This window comes from Anoplolepis gracilipes, chromosome 10, assembly GCF_047496725.1.
Source record: "Anoplolepis gracilipes chromosome 10, ASM4749672v1, whole genome shotgun sequence".
NCBI lineage: Eukaryota > Metazoa > Arthropoda > Insecta > Hymenoptera > Formicidae > Anoplolepis > Anoplolepis gracilipes.
The window spans coordinates 4435646-4455162 of record NC_132979.1 but is presented as its reverse complement, the minus strand read 5'-3'; the positions used below and the strand labels follow the sequence as shown (position 1 = coordinate 4455162).

General features: G+C 33.4%; 3 protein-coding genes across 4 annotated transcripts; 1 reads left to right on the top strand and 2 right to left on the bottom strand.

Annotated features, from left to right (window-relative positions):
* Positions 1–51: 51 nt before the first annotated feature.
* Positions 52–6169, bottom strand: Fabp (fatty acid binding protein). Of its 2 annotated transcripts, none has more exons than XM_072900334.1 (3): positions 5949–6169; positions 1843–2114; positions 52–579 (listed from the first exon to the last, which is right to left on the bottom strand). In XM_072900334.1, the coding sequence occupies exons 1-3, from the start codon at positions 6022–6024 to the stop codon at positions 526–528; spliced, it is 402 nt and encodes a 133-aa protein (XP_072756435.1). In that variant the 5' UTR covers positions 6025–6169; the 3' UTR covers positions 52–525. The 2 variants fall into 2 exon arrangements, with proteins under 2 accessions (XP_072756435.1, XP_072756434.1); XM_072900333.1 differs by lacking the exon at positions 5949–6169 and adding an exon at positions 2729–2882.
* Positions 6170–8942: 2773 nt separating this feature from the next.
* Positions 8943–13643, top strand: LOC140670006 (uncharacterized). Its single transcript, XM_072900331.1, has 4 exons — positions 8943–9964; positions 10633–10792; positions 10876–11265; positions 13516–13643. The coding sequence occupies exons 1-4, from the start codon at positions 9793–9795 to the stop codon at positions 13517–13519; spliced, it is 726 nt and encodes a 241-aa protein (XP_072756432.1). The 5' UTR covers positions 8943–9792; the 3' UTR covers positions 13520–13643.
* Positions 12306–16414, bottom strand: LOC140670001 (RIB43A-like with coiled-coils protein 2). Its single transcript, XM_072900317.1, has 7 exons — positions 16217–16414; positions 15743–15883; positions 15437–15597; positions 14770–15010; positions 13492–13719; positions 12798–12904; positions 12306–12605 (listed from the first exon to the last, which is right to left on the bottom strand). The coding sequence occupies exons 1-7, from the start codon at positions 16337–16339 to the stop codon at positions 12464–12466; spliced, it is 1143 nt and encodes a 380-aa protein (XP_072756418.1). The 5' UTR covers positions 16340–16414; the 3' UTR covers positions 12306–12463.
* Between the last annotated feature and the right edge of the window lie 3103 nt (positions 16415–19517).

The window sequence follows — 19517 nt, the reverse complement described above, 5'->3', positions numbered from 1 at the left end:
TAAATTCGCGTTCTGAAAGAGTTACAAAGATGTAATAAAAATGCGTACACATTTCTATTGATCATTATTTATAGAAAAAAAAAGTTTTTATTCATATTCATACAATAGGTAACGCAGTTACACTGCTATACATGAAATATAATTCAGCGATGGTATTATCATTATATAATACGTAAAGAAATGCGTAGATATATCGGAAAATTTACAACGTAAGCGGTTAATGTTTTTTTCTTTTTTTCAATTATTACAATAATTAACATGCATATACATATACATTCAATACATAAATTCTAACGTTGTAGAAAAAAAGACATTGTGCGTAATTTTTTCAATTACATTTCAATACGAGTTATAAATGGTTTACATACATAATCCAATACACAAGCCAGTATGTAAACATATCTTATTCGTGCTCGAACGGTTTCAAAGTAATTTAATTTTTTCTTCTGTAAAAATATAGGTACATACATGGTTGTGCACATCTGAATTTTTTAAATTGTGTCTCAATTTTTTAAATTTTGCTTTTTATTCCTGAAGTTTGTACACCCTTGTACAAACTATGTCATCAACTTTCATGATCTGTAATAAAAATAGTATAATTTCAATAATATTTTATAGCAATAGATTTTGCCACAATAGTAATCCCTTGTATCAAAATTATGGCAGTAATTTCTAAACAAGAGAGAGAGAGAGAGAGAGAGAGAGAGAGAGAAGAGTGCGGGAATTATTCGAGGGCCGGTATCTCACGGCATTAACACGTATCGCCAGACGGATCAATGGATCTTTATTGGCACCGTTTTGGACCTCGGAGCTGCAGAATTGTACGTGTCACGAACAGGAGAAGCGCACGCGATAATTGGCCGGACATTTGACGGATCATTATAAAATTAGCCGCTCGTGCAACGGTCCCTTGACACATTGCGTTCCTACACGTAGCTTTTGTACTTTAATCGGGAACCGCATAAGCGATATACGTATCAAAGTTCAAAAGAGGAAGGATATAAGCACGTACAAATGCACATACAAAAATCTTCCATCGCGATTAAGCACGTCATTGTTATAATAAATCGAATTTGTGCTCTATTACGAATTATTAAGATGTACATATTATCCGTGTTAACACCCTGAGATATTTAAAATAGTATGCTTGTCTTTGTTAAAAATATATAGATAATAAAAATTGCTTACTTTGAAAGACAAAAAATATAATAACAGTTAAAAGACAATTTTTCTTAAGGTGACAATTTTAGTATTATTTTTTTATATGCTTGCTTGCAAATGAAGTAACAAAAAGAATATATTGTCTTATAAGTTTTATATATTAATGCCATTCGAATGTTTCTAGTTATTCTCAATATAATAGAGACATAAGTTTATAATCTTCATGAGCTTGTATAAGACAAATCAAAGCACGAGTTTTTGCTTAGTATTTACTTGTTAGCTAAAGGTCATGTTATCTTGTTATCTCAATGGTATAACAATCAAGTATTATTGATCTAAAAGAAGTACGGTATAAGTAATAAGTACTTTCGCAGCTATAAGTTATATATAACTTTATTAATTTATAAAACGTAGATCTTTTTACGTCTTAGACTTATCGAACTCAATTTTGCATCAATTTTTATATGCAAATTTTGATTATATGGCTGTGAGAATTATTACTTCTTACTTATTTTTTACTATTACTAATTTCTTACTAATTTTGGATTATTATTATAACGATTTGTGAAACTTTATAATATATTACTCATTTAATGGCTTTAATCGAAAATTAACAATGTCTTTTTGACGATTTGTAAATATGTAATTAAATTAATTTTTCTAATTTTAAAGATTGCTTACCGCTTTCATCTCTGTAGGTGTGAACTCCCTTTCAATCGTGCTATTCTTCTCACCTTTCTGTTCCTGCATGAGTTTGTTACCTTCCAGAGTGAAGACACTCTTCACCTTTCTGCCGTCCACGGTCTCTTCGTCAAGCTCTTCGCCGAGTTTGAATTTTACTTCCGTATTTTTGAAGGTACTAGTCGTCTTCAGAGTATACACTCCGTCTTTCTCCGTCAACTCGACGGTAGGACTAACACTAGCGCCCATTTTCCGCATCACCATACCCACACCTGAAATAAGTGGAAACTATTTAAAATTATCGCAAATTTTCAATTTTTTTTTTATTAGAAAATAATTTTTAATTTGACAGATACCATTTGTACATGGATAACTCATTTTTTCAAATTTATATTATTATTCTTGTAGACATTTTAACATTTTGCAAAATGCTCTACAATTAAAAATAAAAAAATATTGAAACTTTCCATATGTTAACAAATTCACATTAGTATGTACTTGAATTAATTAAAAAAGATTTATAGATTAAATATAAAAAAGTTATATTCTAAACAAAAATTTAAATAAAATTAAATAATTAACAAAGAACATATATATTATGATACAGCATCTGGAGTTTTGATAATCTTTAAATTATCAATTTAAAAAACTATTTGTAATTAAATGAAATTTTGCTATCAGTTTGCACACTTGAGTTTATCTCTCGAAAGACTCTTCACACACATTTTTCTATCACTATAATCTAAGAACCGTTAATTCTACATAGTTCTTAATAAATAATCAATTGCTCTTTGATCAATTAAAACAGCGAACTAATATGTAAAAAAACATCACAATAGATCTCGGACAATTTGTACCAAATTCGTTGAAACACGTGTCATCTCACCTAAAGCTTTCATGTATTCGTCGAACTTTTCGCTCGTTTGGAGCTTATATCGCTTTCCTAAAATACCGGTTAGTATCTCGGACGACATCGTGCGATGTTTCACCAATGCCTGCGTGAGCGAAACTGACTAATGCCTATGGTTACTTCGCATGTTTTATGCTCGCTTCGACAATTGATGTGACTATACATATATCGATTATATATCTAGGTAGGTAGGTAGTTATCACACAAACAGCGGAACTGTGGTATCCCGTAGTTAAAAAATTCGAACCAAGATGTAACTTTGAAGTTTGAACCCAGTAGTCCGAGTGAGTGTATGCTATTTATAAATCGTGGAAAAATTATCTCCGTCAAAATGATATATTACACATATACGATTATATCGCAAGTTTATAATAATGAATATTAAAACGTGCCGAAGTTCAAATCGACAAAAACTGATCTGAAATGGAAATCTATATTTGTATAATATAGAGATATCTTTTACAGTAATTTTTTAAACAATAGAATAATTAATCGTGTCTTTTCTCATGTATTTTAAATGCGCCCAAGCTGTATTCTAATACATTTCTAATAGTCATTCTGTTGATGAAAAGAATATGTAAGATATCGGCGATAAATGAAATCTGTAATCCTTGACCCGAGACGACGACATTGATCCTCGCTTGACTAATACATTTTCAATGAATTATTTATAACTTTTATATTAGAAAAAACTATTAGAAAGAGATTATTTGTCTCTTGCAATAAACGTCTCTTGCAATAAATATTATTAACTTGATATTAAAAGTTTTGTGATTGTTTAAAATCGTACTCGACGAACTTGCCGCAGGCAAAAAATATCTATATTCTAAGTGATTTTACGAGAAAAGCGAGGTACTTTTATCTTGCAGTCAGATGATAACAAAGTTACAAGTTTACATTCGTGTCGAGGCAATGACGCTTATCGTCGATTTTATCGTCGCTTTACTGGATTTATATATATATATATATATGTGTGTGTGTGTGTGTGTATGCGTTCACAGAAATATTATTTTTTTTTCTGCGACCTAACCGACTCGACGCAAGAAGATGCGTCGAAAGACATGGTGCGTCTAGACTTGCTCTCTTATTTAATTTCCGGCGAATGACTCTCGATGATTACCGTAACAACGTCAAGCGAGGGTGGGAATGTTGACAGTCAATGAATGGTTCTGCAAACTTTGCTCGATCCGTTGTATCATTAAATTACTGATAATATGATAACATAAGAGCAGCAGAGAGAAAAAGAAAAGAGAAATAGGAAGAATATGTTTCTGATGTTATCTACATATTTCTTTTTATCAATTTCTTATCTTTTAGAAGAAACTTTAGACAGGTACGTGCAATGATTAGTTTCGATAAAGATGCAATCTCAAAGTCGAAAAAATAAGGAGGATTTTCCTTTTGTAAAAAAAAAAAAAAAAAAAAAAAAAAAAAGTATTTGTTTAAGAACGTTTTTGTTTTTAGAAACAGAATTTAATGCAGAACTTTTGTTATTTGTAAAAAGATACATGATCGATCACGAATTCTACAATATTTTACAAAGAAAAATTTGGAAATGTAAATGTTTTAAACGTGCAGTTTATGTAACCCACGACTAACAAATATGATTTATTAATCTCGTTGATGAATTAATTCTCAAGTGTTAAATTAGACAGTCAATCAGACAATCCGCAGTACACGGTTAGAATTAAGATCGAGGTCAGGTCGTTGCACGAAGATGAGGGCGTAATTTGACGTATTAAAATTGATTACCTTTCCCGTCTTTATTGATATCTCACTAATGCACCGGGATCCAACTAATTCAACTAATTAACTAATTAAGCTTATAGTATCACAATCATACATAGCAAAAATTATTTACATTGAATTATATTTGTGCTTTTAATAAATAGACGGAGTTGTGTTAAAATTAAAATAGAAATGTTTAAAATTATAAATTGACTACCAAGATTAATATAATTTTCATTAATATTTTCGAGCATACAATGTTTTCCTGAAATTCTATGAATGAGTAATGTTATTTCGAGTTGTTACCGTCCTTTGAGAAGGTCTTTGATGTTTATTTTGCACACTTTCATATAAATAATAAGTCTTATGTTTGTTCACGTTCTGTACTGACGCTCGCAATGTTTCTACATCTGCGACTTTGCATATACATCTTCGAGTGTAAATAATATTTACAAACATAGCGCGTGCGCTACCATAGATCTTATTACGATGATATCCTCATAATATCCACATTTGTTTGCCATTTATACATACAAGTAGATCGCGCGATAATACATTATTTATTATAAACTTTTCATACTTTATAAATCGTTTATTATTATACTGAAGGACTCCGACTTTAATTATCTTTAATTTGTAATAATTATCATTAAAGATTTATCGTATTGTCAATAAACATCATCGTGTGTGCAAGATAAAATTATATTATTTTTCTGTTTATAACGCGAGTAAAATTTTTTTCGGAGAGGAATTTTATTTTGGAACGTAACTCTCAGAATGGAATGATGCAATTTTATTTATCACATTTAACATATAATGGAATATTTATACTAAAGTGAGGTATTGAATACTAAACATGATGATATAATCCTTTTTAGCAAAGTCTCTTTTAGCGGAGAATAATACATAAAGAAAAAAACTGGTTAAATATTACACAACATTTAATATCCGGTTACCAAGGTTTAAAAAAAGAAGAGACCAATCGATTTAATGATTAAATTTTAACACAAACTGTTAACAAAAATTACAAAAGAAATATTTAATGATAATATTTTAACGCTGAAATAGTAAAGTTTTTAATTAGTAAAATGAATTTTTCAGATAAGTAACTTAATCTAAAATAATCTAAAATAATCTAATATATATATATGATTGATTACAAGGAAAAAAAGAAATTGTTAACATTAAAGATTAAAAGAAGATATGTATTGCTTTTGAAATTTTTTTATATACAGTCGGACCTCTTATCCTACGACATTTTCGGTCCGGAATCTTCCCCTTAAACCTCTGATCCTACGACAAAAATTTGAGAGTGGGGGTATAATTCCCCTTTCGCGGTCGTAGGATAAGAGGTCCGACTGTACCTTTTATTCCATATTAATAATCAATCAGGTATTCTAAATTTAGATTTTGAATGCACTTTGGACAATCGAAACGATGCCAAATGTCATATGTTTGATTTACGTACCGAGTGCTTTCATGAAATCTTCGAAATTTTCGCTGCTGAAGAGCTTGTAACGTTTTCCAAGAATCTCGCTGGACATGATGCTGGAAGAAACGTTTTTGACAACACGTGACAAATGAGAAGAGTAGTTGACGTAAAATTGGTCGATACAGCCGGAACACACGGCGACACCCAACCCGATCGGCACGATTATGTGAACTGAACAGGAACCTCAGTCAGAATGGAGAGTGCCTAGATACGAAAACTCCATCTCTCTCGAACTATTCACTTATCTCTGTCTGTCTTTCACTCTCTATCCTTCCTCGTCTCGTTTGCCCGTTTCACCTTCTATACCAGGGTCGTGCTCCCTCTTTCTCTCTCTTAATACTTCCTCCTTCTACTCACATCCGAAGCCGCCCTTTTCCATCATTAACTCGCCCCGTCTCTCTCTTTCTTTACTCTCCATCCTCTTTCCTCTTACGATCCTTATGCCCTTCTACTACCAAGTTCGAAATTTCTCGTCTCTCTCACACTCGGATGTTTCCCCCTCTTCGAAATCTATTCGCAGCTGCGGCGCAGGACACCGGTACCCGATCTCATGGCTGCGTAATTTTCTCTTTCTCGCTCACGTAATATGTACGTCGATTTTGCATTTATACCTTACATTCATACATGAATGAATGACATGTCGAACAATAAATAAAGTTTGTTAACAAGACAAACTATAAATCCACCGCGACAAATTATTAATATATTGATCCAATAAAATGTGATTATTAGAAAATAAATTACAATTTATTATTACTTTAACGTGTAATTTCAATGGCATTGAAATAGAAAATATTGCGATTAATGTTAACAATTTTTTTTTTTCTCAACTGAGAGCAAAAGCACATTAATTAGTTTATGCATTAGGATATGCATTAAATGGTTAACACAAGTTCAAGAACAATGCAAAGTCGAACGTTTACTTTCGAACACTTGCCATGCGTGATGCAAGCTATATATTGGATCATACGATTGTTGGTTCCTTATCACTGATTCTATGTATATATACTAGAATGAGCCTTCCCACGTACGCGTATTATAAGCCTAGCGGTTAGACAAAGAGAGGTAGTCAATTTTTTTATCTCTTCTAAGGTTTTTTTACACGCTCATTTTTAATGATATACACCGTAAATTATACATGCATAAAAATTTGGTTGACGTCACTGAAACTCTATATAGAGTGGTCATCGTTACAAGGACTTTTGACAGGGATTGTACCACGGACGAAAACACCTACAATAGAAAGAGAGAAAAAAACTAACTGACTTTCTTTGTCTAATCGAATTTTGAACTACACAGCTCATTCCAGTATAGAGTTCAGTGTTCCTTATTAATCATTGGATCAGTACACGCGACTTCGCGACGAATCGTTCCTACGTTTGAATAAATGGCACTTATCGCAAATTAATGGTACTTACTTGTCCCTTGTAATCTTCTCGTAAATTTACATTCAAAGTGCTACATTATATGATTGCTATATATACTATATAATTCCGATTCTCATACACATTTATACAAGACCTTATTTGTTACGACATTAATGTGTATAATATAATTATCTCATTTCTCAAAAATCTGTTTTACATATTATTATGTCATTCAGATATTCAACAAACAAGTCAGCAAACAATTTTTTATTAATTCCTTGGACTTTTTCTAAATATTGCGATGATATTAAATCGCCATTGAAAGCACTGCTTCAATTTTCTTTATATATTCTAAGCAATGAGTAGTATTTTTCAACAATTTTTTAATTGTAAGTAAAAAATCCAATAATTGAAATAAATATTAAATTTACATACAGATGCGGCGTAGTATGTAACTTTCGAGATACATCGGAAAGATAGCGTTAAAAAAATAATACGCCGCTCGTGTGATTCCATATTTGTCTGATACGGTAGCGTCGATTTCGTTCGCGATCCGCAACGGCTGCTACGGTCGATAACAGTGCGGTAGAAACGCGTCGACGTTGCCGTAACCACGCACACACGCTCACGTACACGCGACTATGTCGCGTGATGTCGCGTAGCAACACGTGAATTCCGACACTGAAGGCAAAAGGTTTGGCAACGTTGCGGCGGCGCGAATTCCGCATTCATGAAGGGCTGGAGGGTATATCTCTTGTGCGAGATGGGTCTTGGAGAATTCATCGATATATCGATGATATTATTTCGAGAGAACATCTCGCGAGATGTGAATCTCGCGGTTCTCATCCGGTTGTCGCGTGCACATATTGATCAGCAAAAGGAAAATAACAATCAATTACAAACAATATTTACATTCTTCATATAATATGTATGATACGACTTATTGTGATGTATATGAGACATATAAAAAAAATGTATAGGAGATATGTAAAAAAAAAAAATGTGTACAGCTGTCACATTTTTGACATTCTTATCAAAAGTAAATTGACCACTTTATTTTATTTCGATAATCACTCTTATCTTTCTCATTGCAAAATGCAGAGAACATCCAATGCACGTCTTAAAACCGTTGTTTAACATATTTTTTTTCTGTTCTTGACTTATTGATTCAACATGCGTAGAGATTGCCTTATTAATTTGTTAATTTGATCCAATTACTATTTATTATTCTCGTAATGCATTTTTACACGTTACTCTCAACTTGCTTGGCAATTAATATTTTTTTATTGCTAGAAAAATAAAGCTGCCACAAATTTCGCATTTGTGAATCTTTAAAAAATTAAAATATAGACTATATGCTTAAGAGATTATTTTATCACAAGACGAAATAAAATCTACTAAACTTCTCTCTCTCTCTCTCTCTCTCTCTCTCTCTCTCTCTCTCTCTCTCTCTCTCTCTCTCTCTCTCTCTCTCTCTTTCTCATATTTTCATAGAATTATGCAATATGTTTGTGACTATCTATTATAAACTATCTCCTTATATTATATTGGAGAAGTTTTCTTTTTGGATGGAATAAAATGGAAAAATATTAATACTACTAAAGCTTAATTATTTAATAGCTTCGGAACTGTGTAATCTCGTTTTCAAGCTTTATTTGACGAATAGAATGATGAGGAAAGCCTTCGCGATAACAACTTAATATAACGCAACATCCTGGAAAAAATCCTTCCGGCACGCGAATATCTCGCGGCGCGGCGCGGCGCGGCGTCTACGTGTCTGACTACTATGACTGTTGGTCTGGTCGTGATGTTGCGCGGCGACGCGGTTCCGCCGTCTTTCAGCCCGCTCTCGACCCGCGCGCGGCTCTACCGATGCGCTGGTCTGGCAACGTCGCGGGCGGCATAGATTCCGCTCCGCAACCGCAACCGCATTTGCCGGGTCGCCATGATACCAAAGCCGTGCTGGCCGTTCAACGGTTTCTCCGCAGTGACGCGCAAGCTGCTGTCGAGGACGCGACGTGACGCGAACGTTGGACGCGCACGGCTTGGGACCGCCTGCGGCTGTTCCGTCGCCTATTTCGACTACGTTATACTTTCGAGTATACCGATCGATCGAGAATTCTACCGGTGCGACGGAAAAGCTGTTTTACGCGGCGAATGGATCATTGCGCCGATTAATCATTTGCGTGACCCTTCAAGTTCGACTTCTTTAAGAAAAAGAAGGCAAGAAACTCTTTTTCTTGCCTCAGTTGAAAGATTTTTCTTTCATCGCCGTTTTCGGAGTAACGTTAAGACCCTCTGATCCATCCGCGCAAGTTTCCGATTTCGATCGCGAAAGGACTTTCAAATATAGTTCAATCGTCTCGCCGCAAAAGGTGCGAGATCGAATCGAAAGGAAGGAGGAAGATCCTGAGTGAGAGACTGAAGAAAGGGAGAAAATCTTGAAAATCTTGATGTTTGATACGGAGAGATTTATCGAGGAGATAGAGAGACGACCGGCGATCTATGATGTGAATCGCGGCGAGTACAACGACCGTAATGCCAAGATGACTGCGTGGGACGAGGTCTGCCAGGTGATGGTACCGAATTGGGCGCGCTTGACGGACGAAGAGAGAAACGTGGAAGGTATATAGCATATATACGTCCCGCCGCGATTGATCGATCCGGATTCCTCCAGCCGCGTTGCCGTCCGTCGAGCACGATGGACATTTAGCATTCGCGCGAATCGATATTTTCCGCGCTTGCGACACTTGCGATCATCGAAAAGATATCGAATAATCTTCATGGCAGACTTTATTAAGCAGATATCTGCGTTAGATATCAATGTATAAACAAATTTTTCAACCTCTCTGATCGCGTGATTTTAGGTTTGAAAATGGTGAAGAAATTTTTGCATTTTTTAATTTTGACATTAATTATATATCGTGATATATGTGTGACGCATTTTATTAAATTTCTAAATTCAAAGATATATTTACTAGAAGAAACTTGAGAAAAAGTTTTGAAGATTTTTTTTTATATGGTTTTATTTTTTCAAAATCATGGTATTATTAACATAATTAATACTTAATGCGTATTTATTTTTTCCTTTATTGTAAAAGGAATCAATGTTAATTTATTTTTTGTTATATCGATCTTAAAATTTTATTTTTCTGACATCTTAAAACTTGTCTCTTTTTCAGGGCCTCGTTCTTTAAGAAATTTATTTAAGAAATTTTTATTGTTTTATATAATTTTGACATCGATTGTCCTGAGAATAATTTTAATAAATTATCGAGCTGTGATATTTTTAGAAAAAAATTTGCGTGGAAAATGGAGGAATATACGAGATTACTTTATGAAAGAACTCAAACTTCAAAAATCGCAAAAGTCCGGGCCTGCCGGACGAAAACGGAAGAAATACATGTATTTCGATCGATTGCTATTTCTTATGCCGACGGTGGAAAACAAAAGGTATCATCCATCCATTTGTTGACTAAAGATTGATACAATTGATACGTAATAATTTGATTAACATTCAAATTTCTTTGATTTAGAGGTTCTGTGATGATCTCTTGCAAGTCGGAAGAGAGCGAGGGCGAGATGGACAATCCCGTGATCGAGGAATACGATCCTCTTTCTCAAGGAGGCGGCTCCATAACAGGTAGCAGAGAATATCTTCAAGCAGGTACTCCATCTTACAAGGTGTGTCCACGTTATTCGAAACAGCTGTGCGAGACATCTTTTACGCCCTTCGACAACGAGATACACGATATCCTCTCCTCACATAGCAGCCAACGCGTTACTCTTGACGAGGATGATTACGATAAAATGTTTCTCTTATCATTGTTGCCGATTATCAGACAGGTGCCAGAGGAAAAGAAACTAGATGTCAGAATACAGATGCAACAAGTTCTGGCTATGGCGCTCCGCTCGTCTGATAATAAGTGAGTCATCATCTGGCGTGTTTTTTGGGGAGGGGGAGAAGAAAGGAGAGAAAAAGTAAATATGTGTCGAGCAAAGGAAAGATTTTACAATGATTTAATTACATCACTTGCATCCGTCCTGTTTTAATTTTATATCTCAAATATACATTATCTTTTACGGATCTTTTTTTATTATGAATATCAATTATATTTAATTTAGTCTCTCTTTTTTCCTAATAGCATAAGATTCAATTCTCTCTAATAAGTATTTAAAGATAATTTGATTTTATTATATCTTTTTTATTATTGTTTGTCATTCTAACGACATGTTTGACAAAAATATATGTAAACATACTTTGATATTTAAAATATTAACATATCTAAAATATTAATATAAGCTCTTTGATGGTGCAAACATGGCGTGATTATAATAATATATTGTATGCGACACAAATTTTAATCTATATCTATCGAAAATACACAACATGTTTAAATATTACGTTTAAATATTTAGCATAAGATACAAAATTATAAAAAAATATTCTAGAATATTAACAAATAAATTTTATACTATTTAAAGTAAGGATAATAAATATATAAATACTGTGATATTAAATTCTACTTGACAATCGAAGAAACAAAGTAAATGTAATCTTATCTTGATGAGATACTTAATTGAAATATATGATATCACACAATGTGCCACCCTTTAAATTTTAATTTCCTAAAATTTGGTGTGTATGCGTATATAAACTATATTTTGCATATATATCCATTATGAATTATGATATCGTAAACTCAGTTACCGAGAGTCGGCACTAGTATTTGATAAATTTTCTGATTTATCGAATCCACTAATACGAGAACTTATCTCCGCGATTTTGTATATTCGCACATGGACATATATCGATTGAGTAGCAAACGTTATCAACTATAGATAATATTACATTATTTTTTATCAAATGTAATAAACTTTTGCAGATATTTAATAAATTATAATAATAATTATAGAACTATTAAAAGAAAGAATTTTATTGATTATTAATTTGAATATATCTGGATAATTGAAATTTTTGATGTCTCGATTTTCTAGTACAATAGAGTTATTGATACATTTTGATTTATCACCTTTTTTATAAAAAATTGATTGGGTAAAGTTATTGTTTTTTTAATTTACATTAATTTTGGAAAAATATATTGCAAAAACTTGTTTGTGCTTTCAACGTGTCCCTTTGTTAAATTGTTCGTAGAAAGCGGCGGTTGTCTGGTTCTTATAAATGACACGGTTCAGATATTCCTGGTGTAACTTCTGTTGTTCGGCAAGTTGCAAATTTTCCTCCGCGATTTTCTTATTAAGTTCCCTAAAAGAATATAATTTAAGAATATAATTTATCAAGTATCACATTTTTTTTTACCTATTCCAACATGAATCTTGAATATATAAATATGTAAAAATCTTCCAAACAAATTAAAAAATGCAATTATCTTTCTCTTTCTTGAGAAAAAAATATAAAAGAATTCAAAAAAGTCAAAAAATAGTTACAGAATCTTACGATTTTTTCTTATTTAAGTCTTGCTCATACGCATATGCAGCTTGAAGATGTGAATTCATTAAGCGATCCCAATCGTCGGTCATTTTTTTTTCTTCCAATTTAATTTTCTGAAAGACATATATTTATAATCTTAAAATTAATATTTTGGAGAAAATTTATATAGTGTCGATAAATATTTGAAATATCTTGCATTAACAAAGTCGAAAACACTTGTTCTGAATATACTAATAATACACATATCATTATGGTCTGCTATTTTATGGCATATCATACATGACGCATTCAGGCTTTATCTACAGATATCACTGGCACTTAGGCTATATCATCAGATTAACGTGTATTATTGTAAAATTATACATTTCATTTTCTGCTTTAAATTCGAACTCTGAATTCACGCGTCGAAATCCAATCGTTAAAAAATAATTGCTCTAATTATTTTTGGTAAGATTAAGGATTAAAGAATTTAACATACAGAGATAAATATAAATAAATGATAAATATTTTTGTAAAACATGGAAATAAATTTTCGTATTGTGAAATTTAAAAGTTACAACAATGGACAAAATAAACATAAAAAAATAATAAAATTAACAACAAAATTGTTTTGTGATAATTATATTGGATAGTTAAAGAAGATTAAATTTCTTAAACTTTCTTAATACAAAAAAAGTTCAACTTTTTTCCTCATACTAACTCGAATCTCTTCCATTTGTTCCAGCTGAGCGTCCCTGAAGACCTTCAACTCATCCGCAGTCATGCCCTTGTGTCGGTCCGCTAACGGCCTGTGCGGACCACGAATGCTCTCGGCCTGTTCTCTAGCTTCGGTGAGGAAACCTCCAGTCACGTGATTATAGATTTCCGCTTTCTTGTCCTCCTCATCTTGAATGGCTTCACAGTGACGACGGCATTGCTGCTCCTCGGCCTGCAATCGAGCGGAAATAAATTCCACGAACCTACCTTGGGGACGAAGAAAAAGGGCCAGGGACGCCGGCACGAACGAAGAAACAGGATTAATATTGAGTTAAATACGATGGCGGAAAGAAAGAAAAATTGACGGCATTTTGTTATGGTTATCGAAGCAAATTATCGCAGTACTTTGCACCATGATGTCACGAGGTTTATTCATCGACCGCGAGAGAATCATGTAGGCGACTTTTATATCCTGCGGCAAGTTAAAATTTATGCAGACTTACGCAAAAAAAATCTTTTGTTAAGTTGTCTTTGTTATAGATTACAATTAAACGTTTCTCGATCACTTTTATTCTCTTGACAAAAGAAAGACTTAACTATATAGCAGAAACGTATTTTCTCTGAAAACACATCTTCATAACAATAGCATAAATTAATATTAATTTTTGTTCTATAGATTTTTTAACGCTATATACAAAAATAGTAAATATTTTTAAAAATAGCACTCATTTATTTTTCTCGTATAGTTTTTTTTTTTAGTTAAAAAAAGAAGTTTTCTTGTAATACAATTTATATGCAGATTAGATTGGAATTTTCCTTTGACGAAGTCCGATATAAAGGAGACTGATTCTGTAATATATAGAAACCAAGAGAATAAAAGCGGAGGCATACATAAATAGACAGGCAGCACATATTCTAATGCGTGTCAACATTATTATATAAAATGTAGCAATACTTAGATCGATCACTTTACTTATCATAAGTGGGCGCGTATTCAAATGTAAATATTTTTATCCTTTTATCAGACATGGTCAACATGCCATCTCACAATGCTATTATTTACGCGTAAAGCGGTTTTTATTACAAATCGCGATTTACGAAGTAGTTTTGAACAATAGCAGCATCGCACACGGATCCATCTATCAATTCAGAAAAAAAAACATTTCGAAGATCAATGAATTTTTTAAATTTTTTAAATGAAATGGATCACATGGATACACAATCTCTCATTTTTTGCATCGGTTTTCGTCGATCAAAAATGTAAATGGAGAATTTTCTATACCAGAGAGCGATTAAATGTCGCCGTTGCTTCGTTCAACCTTCGTCGGCATTCTTCTTCCATTCGTGTCAACATCATCGCGCGCTTGTCCCTGGAGAGGATGACTTCCTGATAGGCTTCCTCGGTATCTCGTCGTGCCTTTTCAATCGCCTCGCGCTCCTCTTTTTGCCTCTGGATCCACCAACGCATCTGCTCCTTCTGTACTTTCAATCGCTCGCGAAGATTACAATCCTCGCCCTCGAACCTGTACAGCCATAATATTTCATTGTTTCTTTTCTCTTTTGCGATTCTTTTCCTTACGTTCATTATCATTTCGCCAGGGTGAGCAGGCTGTGAATTAAGTTATTATCTGCTTCGAGGATTCTTACGACAAATATATTTAAAGAAAGTCGATTGACCGTACCGAGAAATAAAGGATATTATTATACTATGCATAATAATTATGGAATAGAGATTAAAATAAATCTTTAAAATCACGATAGGCTTTAATATTTCGATATTAAGATAATTTTAATAAAGATCGCCGAACGTCATTGATTACAGGGGGAAAAAATGATTTCATAACCGTTGCGCATACTTCTATCTTCTTGGAAAACCGAGATAAACTCTTCCGGAACTTTTTTCTTGCACTACTTATTTATTAGTGAAATTAATCAGACTATTTACGCACTTTTGAGCAGACGCTGGTCCCAAGCTCGGATCATCGTCCACTCGGGTTGGAAGTGATTTCTTCAGCGTTTCGGGATCATACAGGTCGTAATCTCGACGGTCCTCGACTCGTTGATGTACCCGCCGAAAGCACTCGATCTCCTTATTTATTTTTCTTCTTTCCTGCGAATGGAAAAAGCATTCTTCTCTTCACCGTGAACGAGTGCTTTTTATCGCGACGCGGTACGTAACTCCGAAAAATTGCAAGTACCAGCTGTATCGAGCGAACATTCCCGCGTAATTATCGGTATTGACGGCACTCGATTACCTCCTCTTGCTGCCTCTCCAAATGCACGGCGAGCTGGCTATTGCGAATAAGTGCTTCGTCCAATTGACATTCTTTCGCTTGTTCCCACTCATGCCGCCGCTGCTTTTCCTCGACTTGCTTATCCAAGAATGCCTTGTCTATCTGTAAATGTCAGTGAAACAATCGTGTAAATACTAAGTATCACATTAAGCAACTTCTCATACGTTAAAATCTAACTGTTACATCAATGTGCTACATTAAATGAAGCTTGTGGAATTTATGAATTAAGTATGAAGTACAACAAAACGTATAAAGCGAGATAAATTGGAGACTATATCTTAGTTAAGCGAATTTTATAATATTAAATGATTAAAAAACAACTTAAGTTTTGGTTAAATAAAATTATTTAAAAATGGAAAATTTGAATGAAAAAATAAGAGATAAAAAAAATTAAACAATCTCTTAATATATTTAGAGACAGAATTTGACTCTTACTCCAATTTTTCTAACGCGAGGGTTAAAGATGCGCAGTTTTCTCGCTTCTTCGAGTTGTCGTTTATGTTCTATGGACGCGGCGATCTTGAGATCCTCCGGGGTGGGACGTTGAAATTTCAGCATTTCGGATATTTTTCGCAAAAAGTCTGAAAGATGCACCGCTTTCTTACCGCGCGTGGCAAGGTTATATATACGACAGAAAGTGGGAATATCCAGACCTTTCGACTTCGAAGTTTCCAACAGTCCACTTTTGTTACCATGGAGAGTTTGCTCGTCAAGGGTTACATGTTACATGTAGCGATAGATTTTGATCGCACAATAATCGTTCAGAATTGAAGAAAAGTAAAATCGTGAGATTACCATTTTTGAAGGATTTAAGAAACAATAATTTCTATTAAATCTTGAAAAAACGCGCTCGATTAATCGGAATTATTTTAGGCATACTAATGATGAGTCAACAAAACAAAATAAAAAATACATGATAATAATTGAGATTAATTTAAAATATAATGGACAAAGGAGAAGGAAAAGAATCTTATTTGATGCATACATTTTTATATTATATGTTTTATTTTATGCGTTAAATGTTTCGTGATAGCGATAAATTTCGACTGGCATTTTCCTTTTCTTTCTCTCTCTCTCTCTCTCTCTCGACGCTGGCTTTTATGACTATTGTGTCACTTTGTTGTCATTCGCGTGACGGGACTCGAATGATGAGACAACAACGAGAATTGCTTTGTATAGTCTTCGTCTTAAGTATATACTGAGCATATGTACAGCAAGTGCGAATTTTCGAATATTCGCGTTCATGTTCGTCGTTTTATCATTTCTTTTCACCTTATATCTAACATTCGTGTTGAAATTATTTATATTGTGCATGATTTTTCTTTGATGTATCTCTTGAGTAAATCGATCCGTATGCAAAGCTAACGAAGATTCGTTCGCGCACATCTTTTTTGAACTTTAACAACGGACATTGACTATTGATATTCATATATTTGCAGACTTAAATTTGATGAAAGATTATTTTAAAGCATTTGACATGGATGAATTTCAATAAAATCATGTCGGTAGAAAGCGTTTATTATTTAATTGATATCAACTTCTACAGAGTTTATTTGAAGATTGATATAGACACAGCAGCAGGTTCACGATGACGTAACGTCGTTCGACAATTTGTATTTCTATTTCTTGTTGTATTTCAAATAGACTTCCAGACTTCCATTCAGTACCTATAATCAGCATAAAATACATACAAGTGAGTCTTTCAAACGATCATATAAATGAAAACGATACGTGTTTGTTACTTCTCTATATGTTACAGAATTGGCATGTAGAATAAATGCGTTAATGGCATTTTGAAGGAGAAGCGTTAAAAAATAATAGACAACACGTTTAATGATGAGTTACTTGGAATTCTTCGTGTCAAAAAACATGTTCGTAAAAAATGATTTTATTGATAGTTTCTAAAAAATATCTATTGCTTTTGCAAACAAACATATCTATCACTTGGTTGATCGATTTATTAATTTATCTATTTGGCTGACGATTCTCTTTGATAGCTCTGTCAAGCCCTCTTTTATATTCGGTAATTACGGCTTTACGATCAGTATGTACGATAAATTCAGTATTATCATTGCACAAGCTCCGTTATTAATGTTTGACTTTAGCCATATGATTAACTATCCGTCAAAAAAAAGATACTCGTTGGCTGATAATTATTCAGCTGTTAGAAAGAGAGACATTGGTGCGAGTGTGTCACATGGAGAGCAGCTGTCGATGATATAAACATGTGTACTGCATTATTATCTGTTGACTTCGTGAAATTCATTTTATTCTTCCATTACACAAACACTTCGTCGACCTGTGACAATTTGTCATCGTGTTGTTGCGACGACGAAAATGATAACGAAAACAGAGGAAGGGAGGTGTTGATTAAGCAGTTTAATTGGGTTAGTCGTATCTACTTTTGATAAAACTATCGGATTCTCTCTCATCATCAAGTCTGGGGCATAACCCACAGGGTCACATTAAGATATGACTTAACTGGGCAATCTTTATTCGCTAGAAATGTGAAAGCAACGTGAAGAGAATGACATCATCTTTATTTTAATTAGTAAAATCGCGAAAACGTATTATGCAAACCAATTAAACAACGTTGATTAAATTATGGATTTTATAATGGAAATATTTTAATCGTAGAATATTATTCGCGGGCGAGATACATATTACGTAATAATAAAATTATAACATTTTAATAATTAATAAACATTATTTTGTTACTTTATTTTTAAACATTTTTATACATTTAACTAATGCATTTGGTTTGTTTTTCTCAACATAAATTTATTCAAGAAATGATTTACATACTCCTTTCTTCGGATATACCTATATAATTTTTCAAAGGACTTTTTTATACATCGGATTGAAGAATTTGATTGTTTTCTACAATCATATTTATAAATGTGCTAAAAGTGTAAATTACATTCTCACTTAATAAATACACGTGTACCAATATTAAAAAAGAGTGCAATGTTTTCCATGTCTTTATCTTTCTTTGACTTAGATTAGAAAGACACTGATTAAAATTTGTTTTCTTTATCTTGTAAATTGCGTGCAATATTTGATCAAAAGAAGGGGAGGGAAGAAGAGGGAAATATTCAATCCGTCTTTATTGCGTCTATAATTATACGTAAAAAAAATTCTTCTTTTGAATACCAAATTCTGAGATTTATTAAAAAACGATGCCTTAACAACAATTTGTTGTCATCAATTACATTCCAGAATAGCATCGAAAAAATATGAGAAGCAATCTAGGTTTAATCATGTATTTTTCGCTTAATTAATTTCAGAGCAAATACAATGCGTGTATCTCGTTTGTGAAATCGATTATTCACGCGTTTACATTACACATGCCGTGAAAACAGCGTTGTAATTTTAATCACGCGAAAAAGCGATGCGATCGATAGGTATGTATACATATAGTTAATCTAACCCGAATAGCTACGCGACTATCTCCAAAGTATGTACCGCCATCTGTGTATGTATGCGTGTTGACATCTTTGCGGGGCAGGGGACGGGGTGAGAAAGAGTTCGCGCGAATAGAAACGCACGTCGGAGTAACGTGCTCCGAAAACTATCGTTGACAAACAGTCTCGATGATCTTCCGATAAGAAATCGCGCGTCGACAAATTTACGGCAATTTGCGGCGCAGAAGTATCCATCCGCGATATCGCGATGCGCGCTTCGTTCCAGAGAGAGAGAAAGAGAAAAGAGATAGCGAAAGAGGGAGAGAAAAGAT